This window comes from Moschus berezovskii, chromosome 27 (genome assembly GCF_049115385.1).
Source record: "Moschus berezovskii isolate FMDL1 chromosome 27, NW_MosBer_1.0, whole genome shotgun sequence".
Taxonomy (NCBI): Eukaryota; Metazoa; Chordata; class Mammalia; order Artiodactyla; family Moschidae; genus Moschus; species Moschus berezovskii.
Window position 1 is genome coordinate 5,253,314 of NC_142486.1, and position 25,507 is coordinate 5,278,820.

The 25,507-nt window shown below is 58.0% G+C and overlaps 2 protein-coding genes across 3 annotated transcripts; one reads left to right on the forward strand and one right to left on the reverse strand.

Moving 5' to 3' along the window:
- Positions 1 to 2,041: 2,041 nt before the first annotated feature.
- Positions 2,042 to 14,436, forward strand: ARPC1B (actin related protein 2/3 complex subunit 1B). Of its 2 annotated transcripts, none has more exons than XM_055410270.2 (10): positions 2,042 to 2,176; positions 8,391 to 8,467; positions 9,192 to 9,296; positions 9,734 to 9,956; positions 10,715 to 10,822; positions 11,574 to 11,780; positions 11,866 to 11,941; positions 12,838 to 13,043; positions 13,742 to 13,832; positions 14,117 to 14,436. In XM_055410270.2, exons 2-10 carry the CDS (start codon positions 8,404 to 8,406, stop codon positions 14,153 to 14,155), a joined length of 1,119 nt encoding a protein of 372 aa, XP_055266245.1. In that variant the 5' UTR covers positions 2,042 to 2,176; positions 8,391 to 8,403; the 3' UTR covers positions 14,156 to 14,436. The 2 variants fall into 2 exon arrangements, with proteins under 2 accessions (XP_055266245.1, XP_055266247.1); XM_055410272.2 differs by having other exon boundaries at positions 13,746 to 13,832.
- Positions 14,437 to 15,766: 1,330 nt separating this feature from the next.
- PDAP1 (PDGFA associated protein 1) lies at positions 15,767 to 25,433 on the reverse strand. The gene is made up of 6 exons (XM_055410277.2): positions 25,306 to 25,433; positions 21,772 to 21,863; positions 20,443 to 20,553; positions 18,687 to 18,808; positions 17,572 to 17,723; positions 15,767 to 16,520 (listed from the first exon to the last, which is right to left on the reverse strand). Exons 1-6 carry the CDS (start codon positions 25,316 to 25,318, stop codon positions 16,462 to 16,464), a joined length of 549 nt encoding a protein of 182 aa, XP_055266252.1. The 5' UTR covers positions 25,319 to 25,433; the 3' UTR covers positions 15,767 to 16,461.
- Between the last annotated feature and the right edge of the window lie 74 nt (positions 25,434 to 25,507).

The window sequence follows — 25,507 nt, forward strand, 5'->3', positions numbered from 1 at the left end:
GGGAAGGCAGAAAAGAAGGGAGTGTATAGCATTTTCCTCCCAGGGAACCGGGGGAGGCAGATTCCAGGAAGGCACACATCTCTGAGTTCCTGGAACTCCAGGTTCTCCCCACCCAAGGACTTGCTCCACTGGAGGCTTAGAGAACTGTCCCCCAATGGAGCCATTTCAAATCACATCCCCCGTCACTTCCCAGCTTGAGGTGTGTTCCCCGTCTCTCGGGTCTTCCCACAAGGACTGCAAGGCCAGTGAGGTAGGTGAGCAGGGCTTGTTAGGACTCAGCCTCACTTTACAGATGCGGAAACCCAGGCACTGCAAGAAGAGTGGCCTGAAGTTACACTCCAGGTTAAGCGGCTGAGTCAGAGCTGGGCTCAAGCTTCTGACCCCATGAGTTCCTTCATTCATGGATTCATTCTGCAAACGCCTACCGAGTGCCTCCTGAGCGAATAACACAAACATGCTTTCTGCACTCAGTTAGCGGTGGCTCATCAAATCAACTCAGTTTCACACCCAGGGAAAGGGAGGCCTCGGGTGTGCATATTTGTTAGAACGGCTGGGGATGAGTAACAGACAAACAACTCAGAAGTGGATTCCCCGGCTCATGTATCTCAAACCCCTGGAGGCAGGCTGAGCTCAGCCTCCGTCAGAGGTTGACCAGGGAGGGTTCCGGTCGTTTCCTGGGACTTTCTGCATCTCAATCCCCACCACCCTTGCTCCCCCACTCCCCGTGTTGTCAGGTTTCCCAAATTCCAGGAGGTACTGCTTTCCCCTCTGTCTTCGTCAGAAGTCCTGGGATTTGCTTTGACCGACTCTTAGGTCACAAGTCCAGGACTAGGGGATTGGGTGAGAGCATTGCGGGGGAAGGAGGCCACCATCAGAGGTGGGGCTCAGTCCCATCTGGGGGCGTTCCCTGGGCATCTGCAAAGCTGGGGAGAGGTAAGTGGAACCCAAGGATGCAAGTGTCACCTTGGCATTGAAGTGCATTTGTCCTTATGGGGAGGGGTAGCTGGTACAGATCACTTGAAACATTTTTCTGACGAAAGCCATCACTTATATTTGCCACAGTTGGGTGTGGTGGTGTGGTGGTGTGAAGTTGGGGGGGGTCCTGCTAACAGCCCCTCAGTGTCTGCCCAGAGCCAAGAAGGCACTAAAGTTTACCAAGCACCCTGTGTGCTCATCTCAAAGTGCTCCTCACCTTTGGACACATTTCCTCTTCCCGGCCACCCGCAGGTTGGGATTGTGTAATGGGAGCCGGGACTGGTGAGCCCAGGACCCTGTTGAGGGGGTCAGGGACAAAGTGACCTAAGAGACACTGACTCCTGTCCTGCAAGATAAAGGTAAGTGGGCCAGGTGTGGACAGGTCATGGCGATGTTCCAGGCAGAAAGAACAGCAAGGGTCAAAGCTGGGAGACATGTGGGTGCCTGGGACCTCCTGAGCCCCCAACACTATCCGCCCATGCCACTTAGTGTCTGGCTGAGCGGAGCGCTGGGGGAAGGGCTACCTGCTGGTCATCCCCAGTGATGAGGCAGGGGGCAGGGATAGAGAGACCCCCCTGGACCATCTGGCCCAAGACCCAACACATTCAGGCGGCTGCGAGTCCGCTGTAACTTAAGGACGGGAAGCGGTCTGCGGTGGAAAGAGGGTCAGGAAGTGGGGCCCTGGGAAGGGGCTGGACCAGCCGAGGGCGGTGCCCCCGTTTTGACGTGAGGACCCCGGCGGCGGGCCAGCGGCCCGGACTCCCCCTGATTGCCCTGACACCCCCCGCACATGCAGCGACCCGCGGCATCCGCTCGCGGACGGAGATCTGGTCCCCGCCGGAAGGGGGTTCGAGACCGACAGAGACGTGCGCCCCTAGCCAAACCTCAGTCTCCCCGCCCGACACGCCGAGAGGAGAGCGTGCCTTCCGGGCGGCCCGGGTGGGCGCGGCCCCAGGCCGGGAGGGAGGGAGGGCGGGCCCGGGGTGCCCCGCCCGCCGCCCGGCCCCGCCCCGCCCGGCCCCGCCCCGCCCGCCGCCCGGCCCCGCCCCGCCCCGCCCGCCGCCCGGCCCCGCCCCGGCCCCCCCCCCGGCTGAGCCCGGAGGCCCCGCCCCCCGCCCACGAGGAAGTGGCCGCGCGGCGCGGCGCCCAGAGCCGGCTCGGCGCGTCGACTGCCCAGAGTCCGCGGCCGCGGCGCCCCGAGGTGAGGGGGGCGCGGGGCGGCCCGGAAGGGCGGGGTCGAGGGGAGCGCGAGGAGGGGGCGCGTGCAGCGGGGAGGCCGCTGCGGGGTGTCGCCAGGAGATGGGGGGCTACGGGGAGCTCGGGGACGAGAAGCGGGCACTGAGGGCCCCCCGGACGTGAGGGGACGCGCGCGGGGCACGGGGTGCTGGCGGGCGGGCGGGCGGGCGGGCGATCTCCTCCGGGCCAGGGAGCCGCAGCGCTCCCCGCGCTCCGTGCCTTCGGGGCGCGCGCGCCCACCTCCCCGCCCGGCCCTCTCGGCCTCCCCTCCCTCCCGTCCCCCCACCCCTGACTCTGCCCGGCCGTCGGTGTCCCCCGTTATTTCCAGCCGGAGGGCCCCACGCCCAGTCACTTCCCCTCCATCCTTCAGCCTTCCGGGTTCCTCCAGCGGGGCAATGAGCTGGCACCCCCGCCCGCCTCGCCCCTCCTCCCTCCCTGCTTCTCTCCCGGCCCCCAGCCCGCCCCGACCCCGGGGCCAGGTCGGAGGGGTCCGATCCAGGGAAGGGTTGCCCTGGTCCGGAAGGCGGACCTCCTGAGCTCGCGGGCGCTGGACCGGCGCGTTCCGAGCGGCCCCTCCCTCGCCGGCGGCCCAGGGACGGCAGCCAGGACTGGGGCAGGGCCGGGACCTCGGGGCAGCGACGGTGACACAGAGGTTTACTGGCTTGAAGCAGCCTTAGCGGGCCCGGTGCAGACGCGGAGCTGGAGGGCTCTTCTTTTCATCTGGGCTGTCCCGGGAACCCCTCCCGCCTGGCGGGCACTGCTACCCGGTGGTTAAAACCACCCTGGGCTGGCAAGGTCTTTCAGCCCAGAAGCTGCTAAGAGCGCCAGCGTCTTCCTTCACTGGCCACTGACGTTAGCAAGCCGCCTAACCTGGGCCTCAACTATGCTTACCTGGAAAATGAGGAACTTTCAAGCTGGGAGGCTTACATGTGATCATGTGTGTAAGACACTTGGCAGCGTGCCAGGCACACACACGGGCTAAATGTGCACTGTTTTTATTATTGCTTTATTATAAGGTCTGCCTATACATTTCTCACCTCTGAGATTTAGGGTCAGAATCCCAAACTGTGCCATTTTAGGAGCTCGGTGACTTGGCGCACAGTTTGGTTTTTGTCTGCATCTGTTTCCTACTCTACAACATGAAGGTTAAAACAAACACTAGAAGAGTTCTTGGGCTTCTTTTAGGGCATGAAAGAGAATGTATGTCAAAGTCCTGGGTAAATTCTGGGCATTTAAAGAAGCCAAGTAAATTAGTTAATTATGTATGTGTATATAATCCACATACGTCTTATCCCAATGTGTTCACTGTTTCTCTTTCCACGTTTGTAGTCATCTGCATTTTTCTATCCTGTCACCATTATAAAGAGAGTTACTATGAACATGTTTGCTTTTAAAAAAAAAGTCAGTGGCTGTGTTTTTTAGCATTGAAATGAATTTATGCCACAAAAAAATGTTAACAATTTTTAAGTTCCTGTTAATGTTATTTTGTTCCATTTGTTTCCACCTGGTTGGTTGGAATTGGATGTTATCACACTGCCCTTCAGGGAGACTGAACAGATTAGCAACAAAAGAGAATTTCTCCACAGTCTTGCCAGCATTGAGTTTCATGTGTTTGGGGGTTTTGTTTGGTCTGTATTATTTTAGCTAATGCTTTATGGTGCCTTAGGATGATTTTCACTCGTCTTTCTTGACTTGACTTTGCCTGGCTTGTAAGACCTCAGCAGTGGAATTAGGGAGGAGGGATTGGTTGGTCTGTTGGGGTGACTAGGGTTGTTCCACACACAACAGGAAGTTGAGTAACAGCTCAGCACGAGTGCAAAATGGCTTGCTGGCAGCTCCCTCGAGTAGCTGAGCTGGGTGGGGACTTCCCTGAGTGTCTGCAGAGCAGAGTTCTTTGCTCCAGGCAGCTCCTGCCTAGTTTAGCCTCAAATGCAGCCAAACCTCTGGATGCAGAAAAGGCCGGGCTGGCAAGGCTTCTCTGAAAGCAAGAAGGAACCTACACGCAGTGCCTCATCCAGCCCCAGCCTTTTCTGGATAGAGATGTGGGGGAAATATTGGCAGAGGGCACCCAGTCAGTATCGAGAGAGTCAGAATGTGAACCCAGCGTGTAAGGAAGAGACGTGAGGCCTTTGGCTGAGCAGCTGGGAGCTTCACCTCGTTTGCTTTGCTTTGGAAGGAATCTGTATTCTCTCCAAATCTTCACAGAGGACCTTTTAAATGAAAGATCTCTGAGCTTTTCTGAACATGGACCTTATCAGGAAAAGATCTTGAGCACATACTTCCCAGTAAATATTTACAAGTTGCCTATATGTACCAGTGGAAAAATAGGGCTGGTCTGTAAGGAATAAACATAAGATAGATGTGATTCATTCATGCAGTCACAGTCAGGGAATATTTGCTGAGCACCTGCTATGTGCCAGGCACTCTAATTGGTACTGGGGAGGCACTTACAAACAAAACAAATAACCCTGCGCCCATGGAGCGTATGTCCCCACCCCGGTATGTTGTCCTTGGCACCCCCTGCCTGGACATCCAAAGCTCCTGCAGCCATGAGGCTGTTGTCCCTTCCCTGTACCTGCAAACCCCAGCCCTGGGTGATTCCCCCATCCATTCGTCCTAAGCACCACCGTGTGCCAGACGCGGGGAAGCGCTGCCTGGAGCACAGCAAGATCCTGGCCCCAGGTCGGTAGCGGGCAGCTTGGAGCCGGTTGGGTAGGGGTAGAGCAGGGGGAGTCTGTTGGGGTTTGGCCGTGCTCCCCCAGACTCACTGTTTCCAGGGCGATGGGGGCACGGAGCACTAGGCATGGGCTCCCAGTCGCAATGCCATCCCCAGGGCCTCCTCCTCTCTCTCTGTCCTCGACAAGCAAGTGGATCCACAGAGCTGGCTCAGGCAGGGTCACAGGGATACGTGGGTAGGTGTCCCCGGGGCCACAGCCTCATCCTGCCTTAGTCTCCACCAGAAGGCAGCACTGCGGCATTGCCCTGTCCACACCCTTGGGCAGAGCAGCCCCCAGGGCACTTTCCTCAGTGGGGTGACTGGCGGGCAGTGGCACCCACCCCCAGCCCCTTGGCAGGGCGGAGATTCCCCTGGGAATGATGAAGGCACAGTTCCTATGGCTGGGTGGCCTGGTGTGAAGGCTGCTTTCCTGGGTCTGATCACGCGGAATGATCCCCTGATCCAGGAGCCAGGAGGCTAAGCCCCAAGGCTACAGTGGCTGGAGAAGCCACACCCCTCCCTGGGCTCCCACTTCCTCAATTGTAACATGTGGGGGTTGGGAGGCCCTGCTGGCTTCAACTGCTTTGCAGAAGTTATGAAAAAGGGGAAACACGTTTGTCTTCCTCTCTCCCACTCCTTTCAACCGCACCCCCTCCCTGCCTTAAGGTGTGGGTTAGTAGACTAGGGAGTATTCCTATCTGAATTTATACTAAAGTGTGATTGGCTGATAGGTGTGCTCTGAGCCTGCCTGTCCCACTGTGCTACCATACCTCTCCCTCACATTGAGAAACTTTGGGCCCCAGGAAACAAATGGCCAGGGCTCCCCGAGTCCTCTCAGCTGTGTTCTTTGTCCTCTGCAGACCCAACCTCTCCATCTTCATAGCCTGAAACCCTGAAAAGTCACTAGATTGTTATGAGTCCGGCCCACAGGTCTGGACACGGTCACCAAGGGCCCACAAGGGGCCGAGGTACCCGGCCACACAGCAGGACTGGGACAGCACCAGGAAGTCAGGTTCTGCTCTGGCTGAGTCTAGGGTCCAGGACCCCTGGGGCTGCAGCCATGAGGCTTCTTTCCTTCTGGGCCACCTAGGGTGAAGGGCTGGGGGATGGGTCAGCTTCCCCTGGAGTCAGGGGCCAAGAAGAACCTGGCTGGCGTTTGGAAGTGGGCGTCTGACCTTAATACCCCCCACTGCCACCAGTGACCTAGGGGAAAGGGGAGCAGGTAAGCACAACTTAGTGGACAGACCTGGTGCACCCACCCTGCGTCTTGGCTTCTGCGGTGTAGACACGGATGACCCCCTGCTTGCCCAGCCCAGATGCAGCGGAAGCGCTGGGGAAACCCCGTCTGGCCCGCTGACCTAGGCCTGTGGCTCCCAGGCGCCACTTCCGGGGCCTTTGCTTTACACAAAGAGGCCTTATAAGGAGACAGAGGCTGGGAAGGCAGCCGCCCTGGGAGCTGCGTGCTCGTATGTGTGTGTGCAAGGCTGAGCACGCATGTGTGTATGGGAGCAGGCACGCGTGCGCAACGCTGACCACACACGATCATGTGTGGCCTCGAGCCTGGCTGTGAATGTCCACTTTCTTTCTTAGCAAAGGCTGCCCGAGGACCCACTGGATCTGGGGCTGAGGGACCAGGCGGGCCCTCTCAGGCCACTGCTGCCCCAGGAAATTTGCAGGACTTCCTGCTATAAATTAAAGTGGGATTTGTGGTCGCTGAGCACCAGAGTCCCCAGCAGCACAGTGGGTGACACCGCAGCTCGATGGGCCCCAACTCAGTGCTGTTCCTCTCTCAGGGGTCTTGGCTGAGACCCCCGCTGGGGGCAGAGAGAGACCCAGGGTTCCAGCAGCACCCAGGCAGCCAGGGCCATCAGGGCTCAGGCCTGGGCTGAGAATTGGCCTTCCCAGGGCCCAGCCTTGGGCCACAAACCTCCTGGTCAGATGGGGGAGCTGGCCGAAGGCCTGGGGGTGCCCAGGCATGGGGGGGTGGGGGTGCTGCAGATCTGGGCAGGTGGCCCCCCCCAAACCACCGCCCCTACAGCTCAAGTTGAGAATACAGGAGGGCTTAGAGCTGGTGAGTTCAGAGCGCTCAGGAAATGTTGCTTGGCCCCCTTTTTTAACATTTAAAAAATAACTTACTCAGGCCGGACGCTAATGGCAGTAAACAACTGTGTTCATCAAATATTTATCCAGCACTTACTATGTGGCAAGCATTTAGGCGCCGGGGGTAGAAATGTGAGCAAGATGGTCAGAAGTATACGTCTCCATCAGGCGAGTTACATTCAGCAGGGGAAAGACACAGCAGAATAAAGGAGGACAGTGCAACCTGTGCTCAGTAGGGTTATCTGAGGGGAAACGAGGGACTTGAGAGGCCCGTGGACTGCGAGGAGATCCAAGTCCATCCGCAAGTAGATCAGTCCCAAATACTCATTGAAGGGACTGAGCTGAAGCTGAAACTCCAATACTCTGGCCACCTGATGCAAAGAACTGACTCATTGGAAAAGACCCTAATGCTGGGAAAGATTGAGGGTGGGAGGAGAAGGGGACAGCAGAGGATGAGATGGTTGGATGGCACCTCCGACGCAATGGACATGAGTTGGAGTAGGACTCCAGGAGTTGGTGAAGGACTGGAAGGCCTGGCGTGCTGCAGTCCATGGGGTCACAAAGAGTCAGACACGACTGAGCGACTGAACTAAACTGGGAGAGTCTGGGGCTGGGGCGGGCGGCAGCCTGGTTCAGAAAGCGGCCTTGGACGCAGACTTGAATGGCACTGGGGAGGGCGGGAGCCATGTGGGCATCTGGGGTAAGAGCTTTGAGGGCTGAGGGAACAGCTGATGCGAAGGCCTGAGGTGCGTGTGCTGAGGATCAGCCCCTGCCGGGAGGCCCACCCTAAGCAGGTGAAGCACGCCGAGGGCCAGCACATCCATCCTAGCCAAGAGCTGCCGTTTCGTGAACACCTGCTATGTGCCAGGCGTGATGTGTTGTCTTATTTCACCCTCCTAAATCTCTGGGGAAGCGGGGGAGGGCAGGATTCCTATTTCCATTTTGCAGATGTGGAAACTGAGGTTCAGAGAGGACGAGTGATGTGCCGGGCTCGCACAGCTGGCAAGCCGTGTGGCTGGGCTCCACCCTGGGCTCCCTGTGACTCTGGGAGGCTGAGGCGGGGAGAGAAGGGGCTCAAAAATGTCCACTTGGGTCTTTCCAGATGAGTAGGAATTTGCTGGACAGAACGGGGGGGACATTTGGCGGCATGGAGAGGGTTAGCACATGGAACTGGCCTCCTAGGACCGTCAGGCTTGACCTTCCCTACAGAGGGAAAATAGCACGTGCGAAGGCCAGCAGGCCTGGTGCGCTCCTGGAGGGGGACGGCACTCCACCCATGGGGAAACTGAGGCACAGGTGATGACACCCTCCCTCGAGGCCAGAAGGGATGCTGATCTGCGTTCCCGCCCTGTCTCGGGCACAGGGACCAAGCAGCCATGGCCTATCACAGCTTCCTGGTGGAGCCCATCAGCTGCCACGCCTGGAACAAGGACCGCACCCGTGAGTCCCCGAGTCCCCTGTGCCGGCTGTGCCCCTGCTTCAGCCCCGACCCTGAGATCCTGAGTGTCAGGAGAGAAGGGACCCCAAGCAGGGCAGCCAGGCGAGCAGGCCTTGAGTGTCGGAGGCCAGAGGGCAGCCCCGCCTGTGCTGGGCACTACTGTGGGTGCCAGGAGGGTGGCCTGTCCTCTGCTCGTGAGGGCTTGGGGGTGGAAAATGTAGCCTGCAGTGAAATGAGCTCCGAGGGAACAAGCAGGGTAAGGGGAAAGCGATGGAGCCGGGGCTGGCTTAGAAAGGGTGGCTGGTGAGGCCTTTCAGGGGAGGTGACGTTTGCACGGAGACCTGAAGGAAGTGAGGGAAGTCAGCGTGCAAAGCCCAGGGCGGGAGCAGCGACCCCAAGGTCGCAGAGCCGGGGGTCATCAGGAACAGCCCAGAAACAGTGGCTGGAGCCTGGTATCCCCAGGGGGCAGAGCTGGGGTGTGGGGGGAGGCAGGGAGGGCTCGCAAGACTGCCTTAGGGATGTTGGGTGTGGTGGGCACAGGTGAGGAGTGGCCAAGCCCTGGGGAGGTGTCCCAAGCAGGGGGTGGGTCCAGTGGGACCTGAGGCAGAGGAGGAAAGGCCAGTAACGAAGGACAGGGTACTGCCTGGGTGGCCTGTGAAGGGGGGGACTCGTGGCGGGGAAGGGGCGCCTGAGCACGTCCACCCGTCTCTCCTGCCTCTCCCGCAGAGATCGCCATCTGCCCCAACAATCACGAGGTACACATTTATGAGAAGAGTGGGGACAAGTGGGTCCAGGTGCATGAACTCAAGGAGCACAATGGACAGGTGACAGGTGGGTTGGGCTGGCTGGGGTCACCCTCCTGAACGAGGGCAGGGCCGGGCAGGGCCAGGCCGTCCACTACTCACTGTGTTAGGTAGGAGGGTTTGGGTTGCAAGCATTGATAACAGAACCCTGATTCAGACTGGCTTAAGTTATAAAGCCGTTACATGGATGGGTTCACGTTACTGAAAACCACAGATGTTTGAGGGCTTTAGGAAAGGCTTGATCCAGCACATCAGCATTACCAGGGACCCATCTCTATTTTTGTCTCTTGGCTTGGCCTTCCGGTGTGTTTGCTGATAGCTCAGAGAGCTGTAACACCCGCAACAAACTCTAGCAGCACCCCCTGATTCAATCCTGATTGTGCCCTCAAAGCCCCTCCTCTGTGGGCACTGTCGAGCCACCTCTGCTTGGATGGCTTCAGCCTAGTCCTTCCTCCCACCTCACAGGCATTGACTGGGCCCCCGAGAGTAACCGCATCGTGACCTGCGGCACAGACCGCAACGCCTACGTGTGGACGCTGAAGGGCCGCACGTGGAAGCCCACGCTTGTCATCCTGCGCATCAACCGTGCCGCTCGCTGTGTGCGCTGGGCCCCCAGGGAGAACAAGTTCGCTGTGGGTAGTGGCTCCCGTGTCATCTCCATCTGCTATTTCGAGCAGGAAAATGACTGGTGGGTGCCTGGGCGGACTGAGCATGGGTTAGGAGGCACCAGGGGCTGCAGACCAATGGGTGGTAGGACAGGAGGGTCCCAGAAAGCCCCTGGGCGGGGAGTCAGGACCCCTGTTCTCAGGACCTGAGAAGGGTGTCCTTTCTGGCCCTTGGCAGTGAGGCGAGGGGCTCTCTGCAGAACGCTTGGCCCTCCCCCGGCCCCCCTCTAGTAATAAGGGTGCAGGTCACACCAGGGCTGCTTCTGCAGGCATCACACTAAACCCTGCACACGTATGCAATGACCCCCCCACTCCACCCCCCGCAGCCCCCTGGACTGGGCGTCTGCTGCCATTCCCCACTTTACAGCAAAGGCCATGAAGGCAAATCACCTGCCCACGGCACTAGCCGTCACACTCCAGGGCCCACTCACAAGTTCCAGCCACATCATGACCTTCTCCCTGGGGTCGCTGAGGGCAGAGGCCGGGCGGGAGCTCAGACTAGGGTCCGAGAGACTCGAGTTCAGGTCCCACCCTGACCAGTGAGCAGCCTCGTGACTTCTCCTTAACCCGGTAGCCCCAGAGTAGTTGTGAGGTTGAAGGGAGACCAGGGGTGGCGCTCCCATCCAGGGAGGGACCCAGCTGGCCCAGGCCCTTCCCTCCTGGGACCTCTGCAGTCTGCAGGGCCCAGTGGGAGCCTAGAGCCCGAGGCCCTAAGGTCCGAGGGCGCTCACCTGTCTGTCCCTCTCTCCCCGGACACCTGTGTGACCGCCGCTGTGTCTAGGTGGGTGTGCAAGCACATCAAGAAGCCCATCCGCTCCACCGTCCTCAGCCTGGACTGGCACCCCAACAACGTGCTCCTGGCCGCTGGCTCCTGCGACTTCAAATGCCGGTGAGGGGGGGCGCCCTGCCCCAAGAGCCCCGCCTTCCACACCAGCTCTGCTGCCAGCGGGGTGACCTGGGGCCTCAGTCCAGCTTCTGTGAGGTTTTGCTCTTTGAAGGATCGTTCTGGGTCCTGTCTCCAGCCTTTGGGGAGTCTTAGAAGGACATACGCCTTTGCCATTTCTTAATGTCAGCAGGCTCTCTTTTCTAGGCCCTCCTGTCCACATTAGAACCTCCCACCCTTCAATTTCCTGATGTCCATCTGAGGGAAAAAGAGCGGGTGTTTTTATTCCCACTAAGGTATAAATGACTGAGGCTGGAACAGTCTCTGCCTCGTTATCTTAAGACCTGGAACACAGAGACTCCAACTGCCACTGGCTATTTCTCACTTTGGGCCCAGCACCCCAAGTCTCCCAAGGCGTCTAGCTTCCAGCTCCAGGCAAGACAGCCTGCGTTTCTGAATCGCCTCTGGGCAGTGAGGCTACAGCAGGCACCAGAGGCCCCGGGCACGGAGCAGATATGGTCCTGAGAGCTCCCAGGACTTGGAGCTGGGAGACCTCCTGGCCCCACTTCATTGCACAAGTGGGCACTGAGGCCCAGACTTCTCTGAGCGTGAAGACGCAGGTCGTGAAAAGCCAGCCCTGGTACCCACAAACTCAGCTAGGTGCTCTGGCCTCACCAGGCCAGTTTGGGAGAGGCGGGGGTCCCTTCTCGGGTCCCTCCCAGATCCCATCCACCCCCTTTTCTGTCTCTCCCGGCAGGATTTTCTCAGCTTACATCAAGGAGGTGGAGGAGCGGCCAGCACCCACCCCGTGGGGCTCCAAGATGCCATTCGGGGAGCTGATGTTCGAGTCCAGCAGCAGCTGCGGCTGGGTGCACGGCGTCTGCTTCTCGGCCAGTGGCAGCCGTGTGGCCTGGGTCAGCCACGACAGCACCGTGTGCCTGGCAGATGCTGACAAGAAGATGGCGTGAGTATGGGTCACCCGAGTGGGGGTCCGCCCCGGTGCCAAGAAGCAGGGGCGCGCGTGGCTGACGTGGTGCTCTCTCTCTCAGCGTCGTGACTCTGGCGTCTGAAACACTGCCGCTGCTGGCCGTCACCTTCATCACGGAGAACAGTCTGGTGGCGGCGGTAAAGAGGGGGCCCGGGAGAGGGGCCGGTGACAGCAGGTCTCCCAGTGGCCCCAAGATGCCCAGGCAGCCCTCGATTTGTCCCCGCTCCTGCCTTCCCTCCCTCCGTCCCTCCCATCCGCCCATCCATATCTCTACTGGTCAGAATAGGTGGGGTTATTCTGGGGTAACAACAAAAATCTCCAGTGGCGCCAACTGCAGTGGCTTAACCCGGGAAATGTTTGTTTCTCACTCACTTTGTTCGGTCTGGGTGCTGGGAGGGGTCTGTCTCCCATCTGGAGACGGGAAGTGGGGAGCTATGCCCTGGGCCAGACCTTCCTGCTTTTACATTTCATTGGCCGATGGAAACACAGGGCCACACCGCACTCAAAGGATGGGTGCTTGTTGTGGGAGGGGGTGGGTGGGGGTCCTACCGTGTGTCCAGAAAGGTGCCATTCTTCCTCCATCCTTCCTGCCCAGCTCTGTCAAGTCTCTCTCTTCAGGCCTCAGCAAACTGACTGGGGTCCCCGGGGGATCAGTCCCACTTTGCCTAGGGAAGGGTCCAGCTGTGTCTCCCCACCAGAGCACGTGACTGGATGGGACGGGGCCGCTGGCCTCCCAGGGGAATCCCAGACCAGCTTTCTCAAGCAGATGCTGGCCTTGCGGGCGGAGGGGGCCGCTCCTAGGTGCTCAGCCCCAATGGTCTGGCCCCTGTTACTATACCCGGGGTCCCTGAGCTGGCATCGGCTGCCTGGCGCTACACCTACCCCCTGTCTCCGGCACCCCCCGGATTGGTGGCCAGGGATGCCTTGGCCTTGTACCTCCCCGGGGGCCTGGGGTTCCCCTAGAGGAAAATGGGGGCGCTGTGCCTGCCCAGGCCACCGGTCCAGTGGCACCCCACCCTGCCCCTCGCCGCAGGGCCACGACTGCTTCCCGGTGCTCTTCACCTACGACAGCGCCGCGGGGAAGCTGAGCTTCGGTGGGCGGCTGGACGTGCCCAAGCAGAGCTCGCAGCGCGGCCTCACGGCCCGCGAGCGCTTCCAGAACCTCGACAAGAAGGCGAGCTCGGAGGGTAGCGCCGCGGCGGGCGCCGGCCTGGACTCGCTGCACAAAAACAGCGTCAGGTGCGGCGGGGCCCGGGGGCGGGGCCACGTAGGAAGGCGGGTCCGTCTCCTCGGGCGGCGGGACTAGCCTCAGGCGGTGGGAGTGGCCAGCCTCGCTCTGCGGCCCGGGACGGTGTGGGACCGTCGCAGGGCCGGGTCTGCGCGTCTGGGGGGTGGCCGGGCAGCGAGGCGGGGCCCGAGCTGGAGCGGCTCTGGGGCTGGAACCTGGCGGGGAGGCGCGGAATGGGGAGCGTGGCAGCGGCCTCCTCGAGAAGCTAGGGTGGGATCGGAGCGAGAGACCTTGAATCCTGACCCCCGTGGGTGTCCGCCCCATGGCAGATGGGAGGGAGAGCGCGGCCAGGCCTTGACCCTTGTCTGTTAAGCCCTCCTGTGGCCGCCGGGTCCCGTGGCTTCAGACCAGACCGCTTTGCCAGCCTTCCAAGGCTCTCCAGAACTAGCCTGGCCTCCTCCCAGCCCCACCTTTGGCTTCTTCTCTGCATCGCACTGTGTTGTCGCTGACTCCCTGGGCGCACGTCCCCTGCCCACGCCGTCCTGTGTCCCTTGCACACAGGCTGCTGCTTGCCCCTAGAGCAGACTCGGGCGCCCTGTCCTCTGTGATCCTTCCCAGCCGGGCGCACACACCTCCCCGGAGCGGGCTCCCCAGCAGTGGGGGGCTCCAGGCGGGCAGGGTGGGGTCTGTAAAGCCCTCCTCTTTGCAGCCAGATCTCGGTGCTCAGAGGGGGAAAGGCCAAGTGCTCGCAGTTCTGCGCCACCGGCATGGATGGCGGCATGAGCATCTGGGACGTGAAGGTGAGGCCGGCCCTCTGCCCCTGCCGCCCCCAGGCCCCCAGGGTGGGCCCACCCCCTGCCTCCCCCTGGCAGCCACCTGCACGCTTCAGCAGAGGGGCCTCTCAGTGGAGTGACGACCCCTGGGCGCCCTCTGCAGCACCTTCCTTCAGGGCCGGGATTCAAACCCAGGTGGCCTGACCCCAAAGGCCAGGTCCTGTGTCTGGCTCCAGGTCCCTGCGGGTGGTGGAGGGGTGTCTGCAGGACAGCTGAGAACCAGCCTGTCTGTGCTGCTTGTCTCCTCCCAGAGCCTGGAGTCCGCCCTGAAGGACCTCAAGATCGTATGACCTGCGAGGAGTGTGCTGCCCTCAGCCCAGCTGCTGATGAAGCGGGTCGGGGAGGCTGAGGGCTGCTTTGCTGAGTTTCTAGGGTACCGGGTGGGGTCCCCACCGGGGCTGCTCCCGCAGGAGGGGAGGGACAGGGAGGGATGGGAGGCTGCTTCTTGGCTCTGGAAGGAACGATTGCTTTTTTCTTGAAGAAATGCTTTAATTCTAATACCTGTTCTCAAAGCACTCTGGTGGTCATGAACTGCTTCAGAACGTGGAGGTAATAAAAATGCAACTGTAGACACGCTGGCCTGTGTGTCTGGAGGAGGGGTCAGTCTGGGCAGGGCACTGGTAGCTTCCTGCTCTTTGCCAGCACAGCTGATCCTCACACAGAGGCGGCTCCCCCGTGGTTGGTTCCCACCGCAGTCCAGCCTGGGAGCTGCCAGGACCCGCCGTCTCCCGTCAGTCACTCAGGAGTCAGACGCCAAGACTGGTGACTGTACACTCTGGGCTGGTTCTGGGCTTTAATGGAAATTACTGTTTCTCTATTTGATATCTGCAGTTGGTTTCTAATAGCTGCTCATTTTTTTAGGACCATTTCCGCTCCCCCTTCCTAGTTTACTGGGTTTTTTTGCTCACATGGTTTTTAGTCTAACTAGGTAATGAGTTACATCAACAGATCTTCTAACGGTGAACTAGGCCCACATTACAGGAAAAATGGTACCTAAAGGCGGCTTCTTCCCCACTGTTCTAGGGCCTCTGTGTTCTCAGGATAACCTCTGGAGTTAGAGACCCACTGATTCCTTTTTAAATCAGAAAATAAAAATTCTAAGTCCCCAGGAGACGGTTCAGGCTATATGGTTTCCCATGTGCCTGTGTGATCAGCTGCATCTGACTCTTTGTGACCCCATGGACGGTAACCCTGTCCATGGACAGCTTCTCTGTCCGTGGGATATTTCAGGCAAGAGGACTGGAGGGGGCTGCTATTTCCTTCTCCAAAGGCTCTTCCCTACCCAGCGATCAGTCCTGCATCTCTGGCATCTCCCGTCTTGGCAACCAGGTTCTTTACCACTGCGCCACCTGGGAAGCCCCCCAGCTCCCCATTATTCTTGAGCAAACCCATGCCTGGCACCTGTTCACCTCTCAGGAGGCTGCTGTTTGGGAAGTGGCGCCCCTTCCAGAGGGCTGCCTGCATATGTAAGATAGGCACTGTGGCAGAATCTTTGGAGTCTTCAGGAGCCCATGTGACTGAGCCAAGCCTGGGTTTCCTGACTGCCACCCACTGTGAACGAGGTAATAAGGCCAAGCAGCAGTGCTGGGTGTTGGGTTGCTTCCTCCCAGCACTGAAATCCTGGGGCTGGCACCACCAGGGGGCACCAGGAGGACAGGACTCGACACTGCACGCAGGCCCCTGGCCCCTCTGGCTTAAGGTCCCTGGGTGGTTAAAGGAGAAGAGACGGGTGGTTCCTGTATCCTGAGGCCCTTCCCGGCTCCGATGCCCGGGATCCAGTCCCTGTACCCAGGACTGGTGGCACCGGAACTCTGTGGGGTGGATCTGAGAGGGACACCAGGTCCTGCTGGGTGCAAACAGCTCAGGCATGGGGGCCCCCAAGAGCGACCACAGAACCAGGGTTACGATAATGTCAAGTTTTATTTGCCAAATATACAAGTTGGATTTGTGGAGGATGTTGTGCCTGGGTGCTGCACAGTAAACAGTTTCTCGAAGTGATCCGCGGGCAGGGTTACGAGTGGGCCGGGGCCTGGCCGGAGTCGGGGGCAGGGAGCGGGGTGGGAAGGGCAGGGGGGCGTCCATCAGAGGGGACTGGCCGGGATGAGCCGTGACCCTCAGGGACCCATGGGCACAGGCTGCCAGCTGCCAGCCCCTCTGAGTGAGCACCCAGGAACACAGACCGGGAGGGTGGGCAGACAGGCCATCGCAAACTTAGCAGCAGCTACTGCGACCCCAACAGCCCCTTGTCTCGCAATCTACCAGACAAATGGAAGCTCCTCTTAACCCACCTCCCAGGTACCCCCCAACAAGGGTTCTGAATTCTAAAAACAGCCAAAACATTTGAATGGTTACATATGAAATGCTGTCCTGCATCTTTCTGTCTCAAAGACAGCAGCTGCCCCTCCCCCAGCCCCCCACCCACCATCCCCCCAAATGATTTCCGTGCCAAGATGAAGAGGAGATCCCAGGCCGTGGGGGGCTCCTCACCACGAGGGGCTGCTGCAGCGGCGCCGGGGCACAGGGCGGGTGAGACGCAGCGGAGGTCCTGGCAGCGCGGCCCAGTTCCCTGGTCTCTCCTCGCAGCCTACAGGCCGTGCTACTTGTTCAAGGAGAGCGACTGCATTCGTTTTCCTGACAAGGTCGCATCATCTTTTGCTGAGAAGCAAGAAGGAAGAGAGTCACAACAAGACAAAACCACCCCTCCATACACACAGCCCTGCACACCCCAGCATCAGCGAAATGTAGGTCCAGGAGGCCTCAGACTACAGTCTGTGCAACTGGCTCAGCTGGCAGATGAGGAAGAGACCCAAGGAGAAGGGCCCTGCCTGATGCCCTCCCATGGAAGCCACCAGACCCACGTGCCCAGACATTCTTGCTGAGTTTGGGTGGCTACCCACCTCTACAAAGGCCCACCAACATGCAATCAACTGGGCAGCCCAGGAGAACTCTGTAATTCCAACCTCTCCCTGTGGCTTCTGAAATCAGCAACATTCAAGCAGTCATACACGAAGCCCTTTCCTGCTTGGGGTTTGTGAAACAAGCTACTGGTGGGCAGCTGAGATCACCAGCTATCTCCAACGTGGTGATAATTCCCTGGGGCATTGCTAGGCCTCTAGAATGCAGGACAGCAAGATTCACAACACTCAAGGCACCCCCACAGATGGAGAAAGGAGTGCACAAGGCCAGAAGGTCCTGAGACAAACGCTCCTTTAAACCAGACCAATTCCTCACAGCCAACCTGACCTGGGAGAACCCTACCACCTTCAGCCCCACTGGAAGGAAGGCATGGGGAAGAGGGACACCTGGGTCACATTTCATCTGGGAAGCCCAGCCCACCACACCCTCCCAAGCCCCTCAGACATAGTGATGCCAAGCAGATCTCCTGGCTATACAAGGCACCAGAGACTTAGTGGAACCTTCTAGCCTCAGAGGTAGGTGCATTCTGAAGGCCTCTCTCAAATGCCATGGATGGTGCTCTGCTGAGATTCAAACCCACATCCAACTCTGCTGCTGGTGCTGGATCCTTCCAGAACCCTGGAAGGTGGCAGGCAGGAACACCCACCTCCATCTGACAGAAAAACACACACACACACACAGCCTCCCGAGCAATCTGGCACAAACCCACCTCACAGCAAGACACTGAAGTACAGGGCTTCGCTCCGTCCAGAGCCAGGATCAGGCTACCACACTGGTGGCTCAGACTTACCTTTCCTCTCTTCTTCTTTCTTCCTGGCAGCCTCTTCCCGCTGTTTTCGGATGATCGCCAGCCGGGCAAGGTCGGCCTTGGCTTGCTCTGTCTTCCCCGCTAAATGCATCTTCATGTAACGCTCTTTTGCTTTCTGCTTCTCGATTTCTTCTCTGTTTGGGTAAAGAGGTGTCACAGGGGACATCTTCCCCACAAGTCAGCTGAGCTGGCGGCGGGAGCCAGAATCAACGCCAAACACTGGGGCCGGGGCCCAAGAGGAGGAGGGGCTGTGGCTAAGTGCCCCTCCCTGACTGACACTCACAAGCAAGATAGCAAAGGCCGTATGTCACTCTGCTACCTTGAGGGGTGGGCGGTCCTCAGTGGTGAGAAGGCAGTTGGAGGGGGAGGCAGCCTTCAGTCACACCCTGAGCTGCTTGGCCTTCCCCGTGGGGTTTACAGAGACCCTCTTCAGCTCTCCTGGGGTCAGCACAGCAAGGTGGACTTAAATCCAAGAGCACAATCAGGAGGGAAATCAGGGTGGCTTTTCCTAGCAGCCCACAACCTCCTGTGAGGCCCTAGACATCACCAGGTAGGCATGAAAACAGAGATCAGCCGTGCACAGGGCACTTTAGCCCTCAGGTGCGAGCCTCACACCGCCCACAGGGAGCTCTTGAGCCTCATTTTAACCTGAGACGAGAGAGGGCTGGGAAGCTGGGGGGCCTCCCCACACTGCCCATCAGCACAGGCCCCCAATCACACAGCCATGACATCAGGGATGGACACAGGTCAGGAGGGTCCAATCAGGCTGGATAAGGCCAGTGAGCCTGGAGCAGAGCATCCTGAGGGAGGGGCTGTAGCATGACCGTCTGTATCCTCAGGGACTGCCTCAAGTGTAACGCTCAGGTCTGAATCTGCTGTTGCATTTTCCCTGTTTCCACTGGTGAAAAAAAATCCTGTTTTTCTTTCTTTTTTGAGAAACTTCTAAAGGGCCTTTGGGGAATGAGATCACATAGAAATAAACACCGTAACTGGAGCCCCCACCCGGCCACTGGAGACCTCCAGGCCCAGAAGTGAGGGCAGAGGAGCTGGGGCCTCAGCCCCCAGCCAAAGCCACAAGGCTCAGAAGCAGCAGTTACCTTTCTCTCCGTGACAGTTCCTTGGGCCCGTCCAGGTCCAGCTGTGTGACCTTTTTGGTTGTCTGTGCCACCCGGTTGGGGTTCTCAATGTCAATGAGCCCTTCCACACCTTTGCGCTTTTGCTAAGATAGGACAAGAAGCCGGACACTGGAGAAGCTTGGTCCTGCAGTGCCCGAGGGCCACCCCCATCCCCACAGCCCACCTGGACTAGAACAAACTGCTCCTCCCCAGGCTGTGTGACGCTGGGCCCAGCCCCACGGTGGGAACAGCGCTCAGGCGTGTCTGCACTAGCCCAGGAGATGCAGCAGGAGTGCAGGTGACCGAATCCAGCCTGTGCCATGTCTGGGCCACCAGGGACTATCACCCTAGTTTCACAGGCGGCAGAGCAGAGACACAATAAAATGCCTGACATCAACCAAGAAGTAGACGGGCGATGTGAACCCGAGCCCAATTCACAAGTTCTCAGCACAGAGAGGTACTCCCTCACTTTGAGCTCAGCCTCCGAAAGCCGTTTCCTTGGAACCTCACGCCTGGCTGCTAGCCATGCTGGGTCCCTGGAGCAGTTGCTTGCGGGAAAGTGGGACCTGGGAACAAGCTCAAAGTCTACAGGTTTGGGGAGGCGCACCTGCTGCTTGCACCTCCCAGCTGTCCAGGGAAAGTTCAGAAAGAAATGAGAGCACAAGTGCTTGATGCGACAGGTTTGATCAACGTTTCAGGCCCTGTCAACCCAGCTGTTCTCTTTAAGAGACCAGGGAGAGAGCTTCCAAACGCCTGCTCATCAGAGCACTGTACAGAGCTCAGGTGCCTCTACCCAGCCAGTACACGTAATACCTCACCCCGACATCTAACAGCCCAAGTGTAACTCGTCTAAAACAACTGCAGACCCAGCCCATTTCTCCCCACAATCCTGAGCAAGGCCTTGTTTCCCGTGCCCCTTAGCCCCACCACCCCAACGCTTGACAAATCCCAACGAGCTCATCTCTAAACACGGCCTGAACCTGCCCACTTTTCTCCACTGCTATCGCCGCCCCCTAAGGCAAGTTACAGTTTCTTGTCTGGATACCTGCTACCAGCTCTCGGCTTCTACACTCAACATTGTACAACTCACTCTGCAGAGGAAAGCAAATCTGGCCAGTATTCTTGCCTGGAGCATCCAGTGGACTGAGGAGCCTGGCAGGCTGCAGTCCACAGGGTCACAGAAGAGGCAAACATGACTGCGTGACTAAGCGCGCACGCACGGTCCTCTCCCACCCTCATCCCACGTTGCCAGCTGCCCACCACCCACTGCGATTAAACCAGAGCCCCGTCAACAGCCGCACAGGCACTGCCTTGCCAGCCTCTCCTCCTCCATTCCTAACTCCACTCCTTGCTCGCCAAGTCACAGCCCCACTAGCCTCTCTGTTCCCTGGACCTGCCTAGGTTGTTCTGACCCCCGGACTGCACCTGCTAACCTGGCTGCCTCAACGACTCAGCAAAACAATTTCCACGTGACTGGCTCCACCCTGTTTTTCAGATCTCAGTTTAAAAGTCACCTTGTCACCACGCACCACTCCTCAATCATGGATCCTCAATCATGGGTCATCTTATTCATGATACTTCTGCCTACCTGAAATTATACTGCTCATGGACTTCCTTATTACAGCGCAAACCCTTAAGTGGAAGGACTGTCTCCATGTACCACGGGGACCGGGAAACAACTGATGAACATTTGTTGAATGGATGAGTCCAGGACCCAGGTCCCCATCAGACTCAGTACCTGGTAATCATCTTCTTCATCCTCGCTCTCATCAGAATCTAGGGATTTCTTCTCTTTTTTTGGGTCACCTGCAGCCCCATCTCCACCTTCTTCTCCTTGTTCCTCTTCTTCCTGTTTCAGAAATGGGCAATCTGAGCAATCTAAAGATGCAAGCCAAACTCCCAAGACCATGATCGTCCCGTCCCTCCTGCCCCAGATTGTGAACCTTGAGAAATTAAGCCCCCAGAAGGCTGGGACCAAATGTGATAAGAGTCCTACTCTGCTATGCTGGCCCCTATGGGGGACCTGGGTCACAGGCAGCCTATTTATTGACTTGGCTCCACAGCCTAGAAGCCTTTCCCAGTCCAACCAGCCCTCACGCAGCCATACAAGGCCCTGCTTCTCCTATCAGCCCAGGTACCTGGGACCGCCTTGGCATGCAGCTTGTCTCCCAGAGTCCACAGGACTTGGCTGTGGGGCTGGAAACCATAGTCCTGCTCGGTTTCCCTCCCACTCTCCCTGCTGCCACACGCAGCTGCCAATTTGGACTCGTTTTCCCGGGCAAGCCTCCCCCCTCCCCCACTTTCCACTCCCACAGTCAGGGGCGGGTCAGTCTCTCCAACTGCCCGCATAGATGCCCTGCTCTGCCGCCTCCCTCTACCTTTCTTGCCTCCCTACTAGAAACATCCCTTACAAAAACCGTAAGCATTTCCACCCCCTTAGCTCTTGCCCACACATTCTCCAAGGTCCTGCTCAGCCGCAGGCTGCTCCACCAGACCCTCCCCGACGGCGGCTTCTCCCTCACACGTCACACTTCAGTCATCCGCACTGACGGCTCCCTGTGGCCCTCATCCAGGTGAGGATCTAATGGTGTGGTAGGGTCACGGACACCAGCGACGGAAACATGCTCTGTTACCTGACAGTGGGCTGGAAAAAGCACCGAGGGACAGAGGGACCTCCTAAGCTTAGACTGGAGGGGGAAGGGCGGGGAGTACCAGTGAGGGGAGCACGCGGGAGGGGGTGCTAAGCACGAGTGGCACTCTTGTCAGTGGCGGGAGTGGGAAGGCAGGGTGTTGAGCCCCGGGGGGCTGGCGGGGGCTGCAGCACACAGGGTGGTGCAGAGAGCCTGTGCTGCAGACATGCAGAACCGTGGCAAGGGGGAGCCCCCGCAACACAGGAGCAGGCCCACTGCTGAAGAAACAGGTCTAAGTGATCAGCCAAAGGCCTGCCGCCCACCCCCTTCAACCACACCCCAGGTGTTGGCTTCTTCCAGAGGATGGGTGCTTCTTGCCCGGCCTCTCTGGGTGCCACCCTGGGCCACTGGAGTGGCCCGAAGAGTCGCGTACTCACCCTGGCCTTCTGCTTTTCAGCCTGGAGCTGCGCATCGATCTCCTCAGGGCTCGTGTACTGCCGGGCCCGGCCTTTGTGGCCTCCCTTTCTCCCTGCACAAGGACCAGAACGTTAGGAAGGCAACAGGAAGGCAGCTCCCTTGATTGCCCTGAACTTCAGACTGTGTCCTGCTAGACGTGCTTGTAGCAGAGGCTGCCGACCTCCCTTGTCCCTCACCAAGACCGCCCACCCACCTGGACCTCCCCTCACCTGTTCATGGGGACAAGAGGCGACATGTGATCACCTGATGCAGCCCCAAACTGCGTGCCGGATGCGGGCTCCCACCAGCAAGGCCTGAGGGGGGATCCGGGTGGGGGGCCCCACAGGGAGGGACCGGATAAGTCCCTTGGTCCCTTCATCCACACGCGGCGGACTCAGACGCAATCACGAGAAGGGGTAGCCCTCACCCCTGCTGCCACTACAGTGCTCTTTACTTGCAATGCTCTGTCACAGCCACGGGCTCATTTGATCCCCAGAAAAAACCTAAGGTGAACACCATGGCTGGTCACATTTTACAGACAAGGAGACTGAAGGCTAAAACAGAGTGGCAAAGAGCACAAATGTTGGGGTCCAATCCCTGGGTTCAGATCTCAGCTCTACCACTTAATAGTTTGGTGACTCTGGGCAGGAACTTAATCTTTGAGTCTCAGTTTCCCTACCACATAGGATTGTTGTGAAGATGGATTTGTTAACGTATGTGAAGATGCTGGAGCAGTGCTCAGCACTAGATAAGCACTACAAAAAAGTTTGCTGTAACTGTTGATCTTCTAGTGTGTATATATACTGGGTTGACCAGAAAGTTCAATTAGGCTTTTTGGTAAGATGTTACACCCCCACCCACCCCCACCTACCTCCCAATAATACCTGGTGTGGGGGGAAAAGAAAAAAACAAAGCTACTGGTCAAAATGACAATTTACTACAGGTGCAGGGAACATAAGTTACTTCATGATCATTTAAGTGGTGTTTATGGTAGAAAGAGAAAACTTAAAAACTACAGGAGAAAACTTCCTGTGCTTGGAGTAGAAACACAACTGCCAAACAAAGGTAAAGTTGAAAATAAAACTGACTACCTTCTAAGAGTTAAAAATGTGACTAGCAATTAAAGTTTATCACAGAGAATCAGTCAATTTTATAGCCCGACTCTCTCGAACCAAGACACTAGACTGACGCCTGCCACAGGCTTCCCAGGTGGTTCAGTGGTAAAGAATCTGCCTGCCAATGCAGGAGACACAAGAGACACAGGTTCAATCCCTGGATTAGGAAAATCCCCTGGAGGAGGAAATGACAACCTGCTCCAGTATTCTTGCCTGGAAAATTCCATGGAGAGAGGAGCCTGGCAGGCTGCAGTCCATGGGGTCGCAAAGAGTTGGACTCAACTGAGCACACACACACAAAGTCAACAGCCAGTTTCATAGCAGCGCGGCACCTCCTCAGCTGGTTCTGGAGCATGCTGGTGGCTAGGGCCTGGATCCATTTCACCTCTCCTGGAAGGTGCAACCCACCTCGTTTCTCATGACTCTCTCACTGAGAGCAGAGAATCTATAATGAGACAGCCAGAGCTGCTCCGAACTCCAGAGACAGTAGCAGAGATTCTAGCCTCCTCTAATTTCCTAGACAGCAGCTGCAGAGCCATAATTGGGCTGCTACAGATGACACCACCCATTTTTAATGACTACCTGGGATTCCCAGGGGTGTCTCAGTCAAGGATCATCAAAGTCCTATTGTGAGACATCAAGTTTGCCATCCAAAACCCCAACATCTTCTCTTGCCCTCTTAATGTTCTAAGGAATAGAAACAGCTCAAAATTGACTACTACAGGCTCTGACCCTGTACGTCTGGCTATGGGACACTGATCTTAACTTGGTCTACAGTAACTTTTATCAGAAGCTCTCCACGCCTTTGAAAATGTTTCACAGGTTTCATGACAAAGACAAGAGTTGGTCCTTGGCTCTTAGAATTTTACACTTTTACATCTTCACGTTCTCTCTTACTTTCCAAATAAATTAACACCAGCAAGAAAAGTAAACGTTATCTGCCCATAAAGCTTTCGCAAGCCAAAATACCAAGTCATTTAAACAAGTATCCCTATTTAGGATTTTCTAATTGTAACCGGCAACCTTGGCTCAAAGCACCTATTAAGTAGGACTCTTAGAATTCTGGCACCAGAAGTGAAAGTCGCTCGGTCGTGTCTGACTCTGCGACTCCATGTACTTACACAGTCCATGGAATTCTCCAGGCCAGAACCCTGCAGTGGGTAGTTTTTCCCTCCTCCAGGGACTCTTCCCAACGCAGGGGTCGAACCCAGGTCGGTACCCCTAATACCCCTCCTTTTGCAGAACAGAAGACTGAGGAGACAAAGCTCTTCCTACCACAGAATAAACCACTAGAAAACTGCGTTTAAAGAGATTTAGCTCTGAAAACCCCAGCATCTCTGGGAGCAGAGTCAGAAGGTCATTTAGGTTTGAAAAAGCTCCACGCAGATCTTCCTGTGGGCTGAGACATCTTAACCAACATGTCACAGGAGAGACCAATATTAACTGAACACCTCTTCTGCGCCAGGAGTAGCCAGGCACGGCGAGGGCTCTATGTATTTACGACACCGATCCCAACCCTCCAGGCTAAGGGTTATTAGCTAGGTGTTCCAGATGGGGAAAACAGGCTGGGAGAAGTTAAACAACTTGTTCAAGGCCATAAGGCTAGACAGTGACACAGCTGGGCTTCAAGTCAGGCACTCTTGACTCTTAGGGGGAAGAGGGCGGAGGACAGTATACAAACGTACCGGGGAGGCCATGGATTCTTTCCTTTCTTGGCCAAGGAACTTGGCAAAGTAGGAGCAACAATAGATAATGCTTACTGGACACTTAGCGACTATCAGCACCATACCGAGCCCTCCACGTGGACTACCTACTTCAAGACTCCCATCAGTATTATGAGGTAGATATAATCATACCCCTATACTTGCAAAAACACAAGGAGGTTATGCGGCTGGCTCAAAGGTCCACGTCGAGCCGCTCGAAAAGGGTAGTCAAAGCCAGGTCGGCCAGGCTCAAGAGCATCCACTTAGGTCGCAACAGACAAGCCTAGCTCGCCCAGAGCCCGAGAAGGCCCACGTTTTACGCGCAAGGCAGGCGGGCCCGGCTCTGGCGCGGGACGCGGTGACTCAGTCCCCGGCGAGCCTGAAAGGGGTAGGAAAACTCCAGATCCCCCCAGGCCGGGAGAAGAGCGCCCCAGACAGGCCATCCGGGTGGGCGAGGACCCAGAGCCTCCAGATCTCCTAAGACCCCCGCGGGAGTGGCTCGAGGCCACTACCACGGTCCCCAGTTTCTCCAGCGGGACAATTGGGCGTCGAGGCCGAGGCCCAGGCCTGGCCCTCAGTCGGAGCGGACGCTCTCCCTCCGAGTCGCTCTCTGAGGCGCCCGCGGGCTGACTGGACGGCGGGAGCCGGACTCCGGCCGCTCCGCGAGGCCCGCGGGCGACACGCGCCCGCCCCTCACCTCCTTTAGGCATCGCGGCTCCGGCGGCTGCGGCGGCGGCGCCTCGAGCTGACACCGGAACCGGAAGTTTCTCCGGATCGACTTCTTCCGCCCGGCCAGTTCCCCCGCGCCTCCCCGGCCCCCTCTCAGCGCGCCGCCGCCGCCGCCGCCGCGAGAACCGCGGCCCTCAGGGAGGCCGGGCTGTCCCACGCACCGCCTGAGC

Bases quoted from the DNA above. Each gene is read 5' to 3' on its own strand.
- ARPC1B (XM_055410270.2), top strand. From the start codon at position 8,404: ATGGCCTATCACAGCTTCCTGGTGGAGCCCATCAGCTGCCACGCCTGG. The intron at 11,942-12,837 runs GTAAAGAGGGGG...CCCTCGCCGCAG, and splicing joins AGAACAGTCTGGTGGCGGCG to GGCCACGACTGCTTCCCGGT. The intron at 13,044-13,741 runs GTGCGGCGGGGC...TCCTCTTTGCAG, and splicing joins CTGCACAAAAACAGCGTCAG to CCAGATCTCGGTGCTCAGAG.
- PDAP1 (XM_055410277.2), bottom strand. The intron at 20,554-21,771 runs GTGAGTACGCGA...TTTCTGAAACAG, and splicing joins CTGAAAAGCAGAAGGCCAGG to GAAGAAGAGGAACAAGGAGA. The intron at 18,809-20,442 runs GTACTGAGTCTG...GTCCTATCTTAG, and splicing joins ATGAAGAAGATGATTACCAG to CAAAAGCGCAAAGGTGTGGA.